Here is a 10,418-nt window from a genome sequence, read left to right as displayed (position 1 = left end):
TCTGCCAGACTTCAGTGGCCCCTGCTCTGCCTTGACTTGGGTCTTTTGCCTCCCTGCCCTGATCACTTATTAACAGGAAGTATTTTGTGAACACTTTGCTGCTATGTTAGTTGTACTATTTTTTTTTCAGTCAATCAGGTTTTGATGGGGAAATTATGGTGGTAGGTGCTTGTCTAGGCCTTGGGGTAGAGCAGTGGGCAGGGCTTCCCTCGTAGCTCAGTCAAAAAAGAATCTACCTGCAATGCAGGAGACCCAGGTTTGATTCCTGGGTTGGGAAGATCCCCTGGAAAAAGAAATGGCAACCCATTCCAGTATTCTTGCTGAGAAATCCCATGGACAGAGGAACTTGGCAGGCTACAGTCCATGGGGTCGCAAGAGTTGGACAGGATTTAGCAACTAAATGACACCAGAGCAGTAGGCAAGATGGGCTTTTGTGGGATGTACCTTCTCAAAGTGGAAAGTTGAAGTAAGTAGGCAGGTAAATTAAACAAGGTAGCTTGAGAGAACAGCCAGGAGTGTCGGCACCTCACAGTTGTTAGTTCTGCTGCTCGGGACTGTGCCGAGGGAAGGGGTCATGTGCTCATGTCTGTTTTCTGGCAAGGAGACTGCAACTCCAAGAGGAAGACTCTGGTCCAGGGTCACACAGTTGATGAGAGGAGACAGCATCCAGGTTGAGTGAATTAGTGTCTGTTGCTGCATAACCTGTTACCCCAAAACAGTGGCTTAAGAAAATAATCATTTATTATGGCTCATGGCTTTGTGGGTCAGGAACTCAGGGGACAGTGGAGAGATTTGAAGGTTGGGGGCTGGAATCCTCAGAAGGGCCTCAAGATGGGAGTTGGTTAAGACCTCAGCTGGGACTGTGGACTGGAACCCCTACACCTGGCCTTTCCATGCACTCTGGGATTCCTTATAACATGGTGCCTGGGTTCCAAAGGCAAGGGTTTGAGCCAGCTAGGTTGAAGCCCAACTTTTTTTCTGACACAGCCTTGTACATCACCTAGCATCCATTGTCGGGGCAGTCACAAGGCCATGCCCAGATTCAAGGAGAGGGAGAACGGACCTCACTTCATGCTGGGCTAAGCATCAGTCCCGCTGTGAAAAGAACATGTGGGATGGGATAAATATGTTGCTGCAGCCTTCTTTGGAAAGAATGATCCACTGCATCTGGTCTGTCTACTCCAAAGCCAGTGTTCATGGCACCTCACACGCTGCCATGTTCCCACCCAGGCCCATCACCCAGGCGTTGCTTGCTGTTTGCTGCCTTTCAGTCTCTTTCTGGGTCTTTGGTTGCTTCTGGATGCTTCAGGGCCAGCAGTAGTCCCACTCCTAGCCCTTCCTGCCAACTGTAGTTCGTCCTACGGTCCATTGTAATTTTAGGCCACTCTGGATAGAGTTTATTCTCTCTGGTTTTTGAAACAGGAAATCCTCTTTGTTCTTCAGGTTCCATTAACCCAAGGGGAATCGGAGAGTGGGCTTCATATCAGACAGCGCTCTCCCCTACCCCACCAGCAGGGTTGATTTTCAAAATACTTAATCAATGAAGCATCCACTTACACAGCCCATGGAGCAAGGAAGGGAACCCCCAAAGATGAAAGGGCTGCCACCGAGAACCGCATGGAGGCCTCCCCGAGAGGGCGCTGTGCTGGGACCGAGTGGCAGTAAAGCTAAGCAGGACAGGAGTGTTCTTGGGGTTGAGGGGAGGAGAAATAATCTTTTTCGTCTAGAACCCATCTAGGTTCTTTATTTAGCTGGGGCCCTGGAAATGAGACCAACAAAAGACAGATTAACAGGAGAAAAACAGAAGTTTATTACCATGTGCATCGTGCATGCACGTGGGAATAGTCAGTGATGAGAAACCCAGAGAGACCATTAGAACTGGGGCTTATATACCATTTTAGGCTAAACAAAGGAAAAGGGGTTTTGAGCTTCTGGGTGGAGGCAAGTTTTGGGAAAGCGATCAGGAAAAGTGTGTGCTAAGTCAGTCGCTTCCATTGTGTCTGACTGTTTGCGACCCCATGGACTATAGCCTGCCAGGCTCCTCTGTCTGTGGGATTCTCCAGGCAAGATTATTGGAGTCGGTTGCCATTTCCTCCTCCAGGGGATCTTCCCGACCCAGGGATTGAACCTGCATCTCTTAATCTACTGTATTGGCAGGCAGGTTCTTTACCACTAGTGCCACATGGGAAGGAAAAGTGTAGTCAGTAAGTATTGTTACTAAGGTTTGTCATGCAGATTTAAGCCAGTTCCCTCTCCTTAAGAGTGTTGTTAAAACTCCTTTTCCAGGTACATGATGGGGAGACGCCTTAATAAATGCAAATTTCTTTTATAAAAAGAAAGCCTGTGCTCTGTTTTAGAGCTTTTCCCACAGCTGCAGGTTAATGGCCTTTAGCTTAAAATAATCTATATGCCAAAGAGACATGTTCTGGGGTAGCATATCCTGGAACCTTTCAGGCATGAGTGATGAATTCTGGTCAGGGCAACTGGGAAGGCTGGCTTCCGTGGGTGCTGGAGGGACACAACAGAAGCTGGGCTTATGTTTCCGGACCTATTCATGGTGCAGTGAGCCCCTCATAAGTGAACTGGAGGTTATACCCTGAGGTTCCTGAATAAGGTCCTTTAAGTGCTTCCAGGGCTTTCCAGGCAGCACTAGTGGTAAAGAATCTGCCTGCCAATGCTGGAGACTCAAGAGTTCCATCCCTGGGTTGGGAAGGTTCCCTTAGGGAAGGGCGTGGCAACACACTCCAGTATTCTTGCCTGGAGAATCCTTTGGGCAGAGGAGCCTGGGGAGCTAGTCCATGGGGTCGCAAAGAGTCTGAAATGACTGAAGTGACTGAACTCAAGTGCTTCCAACTCGTGTGTCCTACTGGATAGGGAAGTGCCCACATTCACAGGACGTAAATCTTATAGTCTTTAATTGTCTGTAAGGGTATCCCTTTTTCCACTTGTATCCAATTCAATAGCTTCTACATGTTTCTAAAATAACTTACATTTTCCTTTTTAATCATTTGGCTCACTGGTGTAACTCCTCACCTCACATCTTTCCATCTTAATGCACAACATACATTAGCTCATTTCCACACAGCAAATTGGCAAATATTTCATGTTAATATTGTTCCCTTTGCTGTGTTTCAAACCTCTGGGAAAAATTCTCTGATACCCATACCACCCACACATCCGCACACTTTATTCTTTCATTCTCTATGCCTTTGGCCTCATACTTGCCCCCAGCTCAGTTGTGTGCATGCTAAGTCGCTTCAGTCTTGTTCAGTTCTTTGTGACCCTATGGACTGTAGTCCACCAGGCTCCTCTGTCCATGGGATTCTCCAGGTGACAGGTGAGAATACTAGAGTGGGTTGCCATGCCCTTCTCCAGGGGACTGTCCTGACCCAGGGATTGAACCCGTGTCTCCTGCATTGGCAGGCGGGTTCTTTAGCACAGGTGCCACCTGGGGAGCCCCAACTCAGTTGTGTAGTGGTTACTTATGTTGGAATTGTGTCTCTGACCATCTCAACCTGCTTCAAACACTCTGAGGGTTGTGACTGAGTGAACTTGTGCTGGATTTTCTCCTGGAGTATCCAGTAAATAACTGTCCACACAGACTGAATGTATTTGTAATGTTAGTCTTAAAGCCTCTGTTAAACCATTTATTGAACAAATTAGGTTTCATGAAAGCAGATTATTTACACTTCTTCTTTTAATTATCTGTTGTATTTCCCCTAGAATCTCTAGAAAGGATTTTTCTGTATGAGGACATTAGAGCTTTTGGACATGGGTAGCTGATAAACAGACAAAAAGAGCAGAAATTTCCAAGTCCCACTGAGAGAAAGAAGACAGAGGTGATCATGAGAAAAATGTATTACATACGTGATTTGAAAAGTAGAACTAGGGTTGACATCACTTGTAGGGTTGAGATTAGGATTATTAAATTTAAAATGGGGGTCTACATTGAGATTAAGATGCAATCTAATTAGGAGGCCAAGGAGTCAAGAACATTAGTCCATGAAGGCTAAAATGAAGATTAGGATTGAAATAGAGTTAATGCTGCTGTGTTGTGCTGATTCCAGAGTAAATATTGAATCAAAGCCTTTTTGTGTTGGGACTAGAATAAAACTAGGCTTTTCCTTTTTCTTCTTGTGTCAGCATGTGCCCAAGAGAATTTGGTATTGTCTTTGCCATGGAAAAGCGGGAGACAGCAACTGTGAGATTAGGATCCCAGAACCCTTGACACATTCTTTAGAGACATTTACTCACTCATTCATTTATAGAACTAATTAGGGGCCAACTGTCTGCAACATTATGGTCTGTACTTTTGGGAATCTGAAATCTAGTGGAGAACTGAGGAACACACCCCATTCTACTACTAAATCTGTCCCAACTCTGTGCCACCCCTCCAGGTCACCAGGCTATTGTCCTGGGTTCCAGGCAGGAACAAGTGGGTTGCCATTTCCTTCTCCAATTCCTGTGAAAAGTGAACGTGAAGCTGCTCAGATGCTCTTAGGAACTGCAGCCCACTCTCCACCATCCATGGGATTTTTCCAGGCAAGAGTACTGGAGTGGGTTGCCATTGCCTTCTCCTACACACCCCATAAGCTGTCCCAAAACTTCCTCCAGGCAGGCTATTGTTTCTTGTTCCCAGGGAACAAGAAGTTCCTTAGAGTGCCTGTAGGATGCTCTTAGGAACTCTCTCTTCCCTTCTCTCTTCCCTTCTCTCTGCTATTGTTCAGGGAAGCAAACCTCCTTCAGCTGGGGGATCAAATTATTTCTAGATGGGGGTAGTTTTCCTCAAAGTTCACCGAGAGCTTGAGATTTCTCACCTGGGCTGGGGAGACACTATTTGTATCCAACCGCAGCATTGAGACCATGAGGACTTGAATCAGTCCTCCTGGGTCCACATATCTGACATGGTTCAACTGCTACTTAAACTCTGCATTTGGGAGAGGATGAGATGGTTGGATGGCATCACCAACTCAATGGACATGAGTTTGAGTGAACTCCGGGAGTTGGTGATGGACAGGGAGGCCTGGCATGCTGCAATTCATGGGGTCGCAGAGAATCAGACACGACTGAACTAAACTGAATGATATTATCTGTTTCATAGTGTTGTACTATAGATTAAATGTGTAGGCTACTTTGATTTACCCCTGGGATATCATACTCACTATATAAATACGTAATAATAACAATTATAATAATTATCATCTTTCTGAGCAAGAGCACAGGACTGATAACCACAGTGGACCACTGCTAGGTCTTAGGTCAGGAGTCTGGGATGCCAGATGCAATATCACATTATGCCATTAGATGGCACCAAACCCACACTGTCCAAACATTGACTCCTGAATCCTTGTCTCAATCACATTAATAATCGGTTCTGCCTAATGAAGATAAACGGGAGAACTATATAAATACATTGCTGTGTTGGGGGGAAGAAGGTTCTTTCCTGAACAATAAAAATTAGAAGATTATAATTTATAATTTAAGAACAGTGAATATGACTTTTAAAATGTTATCCTTATAATGATACCTATCAGGGACCATGCAGTAGAAAGATTTCTATGTGACTTTGATCTATCACATCACTGATGATGGTTTCTATATCATTAGGAAATTTGATTCAGCATCATCCTGAGAGTTAAAAGTCTTCTGCATCCACTTTTAGTTTGTTTGAAAAATATTTATTGGGACTTCCCTGGTGGTCCAGTGGTTAAGGCCCCATGCTTCCAGTGCAGTGGTTCAGGTTCAATCCCTAGTCAGAGAACTAGGATCCCACATGCTTTGTGATGTGGTCAAAAAAATTAAATGAGAAGTATTTATTAAATTACAGCCAGGAACCTCAGAGGTCATCTAGGCTCAAAGTCTTCCTTTTACACATGAAAATATTGAGGTAGAGGGAAATGAAATGACTTCCTCATATCAAGTCACTGGTCAAACGCAGTTTTGCTAGGTGGAACCTGGGTCTCCTGACTAAGGGTGTTTCCTCTATCCAGATGACTCTGGATTTAAAGGCTGCTACAGATGTGCTCTGCAAAAAGTTGGACACATGTGCTGATCTGTGTTGCTCAAAATCATCACACTAAATGGTAAGCAGGAGTGGCATGGACTTTGGACACAGTCTGGAAGAGAGATTCACCAGATTAAAATTCAGTAGTCAGCAGTATATTGGGTTGTATTAATAGAAGTAGAGCACCTGACACAAAGAAGGTGATAGTTGTGATCTACCCAGTGTTCTACCCAGCCTGGGACATTGCATCTGTTTTCAGGCAGAACACACTTTCAAAGAAGGGGATTGGGAGGCTCAAAGAGAAATCTGTCTTCAAATATCTGAAGGGCTTTCATGTGAGAGGAAGATTAGATTTCTACTTTGGCCCGGAGGAGTACAATCAGAAGCAGGGAAGCAGCAGAAGAGCACTAGTTTGGAAATCAAACAGGCTTGAGTACACAGGGCCACTCACTAGCTATGACTTTGGGATGATTTACCTTATTGAGCCCAAGTTTATTTATTTTTAGGAGGGAGATTCTATCTTCCTCATAGAATTTTCTGGTAAATACTTCAACTAGGGTATACTAATATTTGGCTGCCTTCCTAAACTAAGGGTTCAGATCTGTAAATGAGCTCCAGTGGACACATAAGCATGTGTGTGCTGAGGTCTGTTCTCCTTCCCCACTCCCCATGGTCTGGGTTTTCCTTTGCTTGTAAGGGATACATCACCCTGTGTGTGTTGTCCTTCCCAACTTTCCTGGAATTTCCTGCTTTAGGGCAACCACAGCACAGAGAAGCACTGCCTCCTGCTGGGCTTCTCCAACTGACCCTCCCTGCAGCCTGTCCTTTCCGCCCTCCTCCTCTGCTACCTCCTGATTGTAATTGGCAACTCGGCGCTGGTGCTGCTGGCAGTGTGCGCCCATGTACTACTTCCTCTGCCATCTGTCCCTGGTGGATATAGGCTTCACCACGAGCCTAGTGCCACCCCTGCTGGCCAACGTGCATTGCCAGGTGCTGAGGCTGGAGCGTGGTGGCTGCCTGGCACAGCTGTGTGCATCGCTGGTGCTGGGTTCGGCTGAGTGTGTCCTCCTGGCGGTGATGGTTCTGGACCATGCGGCTGCTGGTGCGGTCTGCCGTCATCCTGGCCTACCTGCTGCCGTGGCCCATGCTGTATGGGGCATGAGGATCAGAGGCAGCCTCAGGAAAGTAGTGGGCACCTGTAGGTTTCACCTGACAACCATCTGCCTGTTCCATTGATCTGCCATCTACCCCTACCTGCAACCCACGCACAGGTACAACCAGTGTTGGACAAATTCATTTCTCTTTTCTACACTGTAGTCACATCCGCCCTCAACCCACTCCTTACCACCCTCAGGAATAAGGAAGTGAAGGGGGCACCGAAGAGGTACCTGGGGGGTGTGGGGAGAGGGCAAGATGCACAGTGAGTCAGGCAGGGAAGGAAGGAGGGGAGTGTTATCCCAGGGCCCAAGGATGGGAATGCCCACTGGAAAGTCGTCAGTTTAGCCTTCAGGCTGTTCATTTCTCCATGAGAATCTGTAAGGTTTGTCCTTAAGCAGCCGATGGTTGATGGGGGAGAGCCCTTCCTCCCATCAGGAAAGGTTCATGTGCTTCTAGGGAAGTGTCTATATCTGTACACATGCAGGTTTAGTGTTGGTGGAGATGGTCCTCAGCCTCTCTCTAAGCCAGTAAGGAGAGAACACATGATTTGAGGAAGAATTTCACCATCCTCAGGGGATGCTATAACCAACCCTCCCACCTCCCCCCGATCCAGAGATTCCATGTGCTAAAAGGATGTACGACTCGATCGCGGCTGTTAGAAGAGACCATGGAAGACCCCGTGGCCTGCTATCAGAGTATCCCCAAATGACAAGAGGGTCATGGATTTTTCCCTGCAAGAGACCCCATCCAGAAGCATAAGCCCTGGTCTCTCGTCTCAGGGAATCAGTCCAACCAAATGTCCACTTGCCCACTTAAATGGTGCCCACCCCAGGACATTTGATTCATAGTCGTGATGAATAACACCTATGAGTGTGCTTTGTGCTGAGTGGGGTTAAGTTCAGAAACACTTCTGCAGGAAGTGGTTCTTGAGACAGTTATAAAGAAGGGAAGAGACTAGTAGGGGAGAGGGTGAACATATATCAGGTCAAGAGAAAAGCATACATGTGATCAGGAGGGAGACTTGAAGTGGTGACAGAGGAGGAAAAGAAGGGGATGAGATGGAGGAAGCAGAGAGGGGAACACTCCACTAGCCAGACTGTGGGCAGAGTGTTGGGGTCAACCCAGAAACCAATCTCCACCCCCTCACTCAACCCAGAGAAGACCTGCTAGAGCCTAAGGCAGGCAGGAAAGAGACTGCTCCCCAATACCCCACCTTTCTGAAAGTGTTCCCACCTCCAGCATATCTATTCCCCAAGAGCTCCCACCAGAGGCATAAAATTTCTAGATCCCCAAGATGAATATCTTGCCATGATCACCATAATCTCCAGAAATAAGAACCATTTAAGTGGGTGTGAGAATAACAGGGGGCTTGGTACCAAGTTTCATTCATACCAAATAGCTTTTAAAGAGTCAAGAGGACTTTTGAATTGAATTTCTAAATTATTTATGAATAAATCTGCAATCATGTCAGAGTAAGTAATAACTCATTTCATAATAAACTATTTCACTCTTCTCTGTGAGTAGAAAGTGAGTTTGGCACAATGTTTATTTACTGATTTGACAGATGGAACACTGGGCTAAACATAGATGCAAATACAAATATGAGTAAAACATGAGACCCCCACCTAAAACTTACTATATTGTTGGATGGAAAAGAAATAGACATTTTGAGATAAATCAGAGGGAACCAAGAAAGGATTAAATTGTAAGCTTCCTTGAATGTTATCTCTAATTTGCCTTAAATTTTCATTTATTAGTTTATAGTATATTATACTTATATGAATTCTGTCATTTAGTCAATTACGTTAGAATCAGAGAATCCCTGAGCTAGAAATATTCTGCAGGTTTCCTCCCTACTCTGTCCACTCTTTGAGTTCTATTTATCTTTCTGATTAATTTTGAGAATTTTTCAAAGGATGTGATTAGTGAGTAAGAATAAAAAGGATAAATGGTCTTTTACTCTGGGTATCACTGCACTCCCAGGATGGTCATCCATCAATGCAGAAAAAGTAAATTATCTTTGCTGTACCCCACAAAAAACTGTGACATTGCAAATCAGTTATACATCAACCATAACAAATTTGGAATCATCCAAATGGACTCTGCTTCCCAGGGCAGAGGCCTACTTGTCCTACTTCATTTCTAATCCCAGCTCCTTGATGAAATAGTTATTCAGCATATCCACCAGCTGCTTCTGCAGGGTCTTACTGCCCATGACCAGCATGGTCAGCTGCTCAACACTTGTCCAGGACAGGTTTCTAAGGATGGCAATGGTATTGATAAAGAGCCTCTTCTGTTTGTCAGCTGGTAGCTCCATTATGATCTGAGGAACTGGCTTAAACTTTCCATTCATCATCCATGAACCTAACAGACCCCCGACGGCTCCTCCAATGGCTATTCCTGGTGGACCGCCCACCAAACCACCCACAGCGGCCACAGTCCCAGTAACTAGGCCACCCAACAAGGAGTACTTGAAGGCCACCTTTATCTTCCTCTTCTCAGAGACAGAGCACAGCAGCCTCATGATGTCCTTCACTGCATCATCAATGTTAGGCATGTAGGCCCCATCCTCTCGGGATCCTCTGGGGGTCCTCTGGGGTTTTACGGTCTTCAAACTCCTTGGAAGGACTTTATTTTTCACAGGAACCTGGGCTTCAGATCGAGAGTGGTCACTGATGTTCTTCACTCTGTTCTGTGAGAGGGCAGTGAAGCTCTTTAATTTCCCTTGCTCAGACTGGACGTTCACCGGGACAACGAAGGACAGGAGACAATTACCTACAGTACCTGCTACCATTTGCATCCTTTATTCCCCCTTCTTATTATTCCCACCCTTCAATGCCTGCCTGATCCTCCTCATCCATTCCAACAAGCTGTATCCCTTCCTTCTTTGGAATTTTCCAGGTTATAAGGCAAGAAAAACTGTCCTATTCCTTTGTGATCATACCTGTTATCCATTCCAAAATATTTCAATGATTTCCCACCTCACTTGCCTATTTCCTATCCATACAAAGTTTGTCAGAGGTCAAAATTCACTGCAAATTGGAATTGACATAAAAATAGATACCTAATGAGAACTTACTGTATAGCACAGGGAACTTCTACTCAGTGCTTTGTGTTGAACTAAATGGGAAGAAAATCCAAAAAAACAGGTGCTATATATGCACATATACCTGATTGACTTTGCTGTACAGCAGAAAGTAACACGACGTTGTAAAGACACTGTGTGTGTGTGTGTGTGTGTGTGTGTGTGTGTGTG

The 10,418-nt window shown here is 45.4% G+C and overlaps 1 protein-coding gene across 9 annotated transcripts in view; it reads right to left on the bottom strand.

The window, feature by feature from the left end:
* Positions 1-8,690: 8,690 nt before the first annotated feature.
* The window catches only part of LOC102281521 (protein C19orf12 homolog), a 34,043-nt gene continuing 32,315 nt past the window's right edge, over positions 8,691-10,418 (bottom strand). For 3 of the 9 annotated variants that reach the window (XM_070361335.1, XM_070361329.1, XM_070361330.1), the window contains one exon: positions 8,691-9,896. In XM_070361335.1, coding sequence (XP_070217436.1) covers positions 9,294-9,896 — 603 coding nt within the window. In that variant the 3' untranslated portion in view covers positions 8,691-9,293. The remainder of the gene's footprint in view (positions 9,897-10,418) is intronic. The other 6 variants (XM_070361336.1, XM_070361331.1, XM_070361332.1 and 3 more) reach the window with 2 other exon arrangements.

This window comes from Bos mutus, chromosome 23 (genome assembly GCF_027580195.1).
Source record: "Bos mutus isolate GX-2022 chromosome 23, NWIPB_WYAK_1.1, whole genome shotgun sequence".
In the NCBI taxonomy this organism is placed as follows: Eukaryota; Metazoa; Chordata; class Mammalia; order Artiodactyla; family Bovidae; genus Bos; species Bos mutus.
The sequence above is the reverse complement of the archived record's forward strand: the minus strand, read 5'-3'. Positions and strand labels throughout refer to the sequence as shown.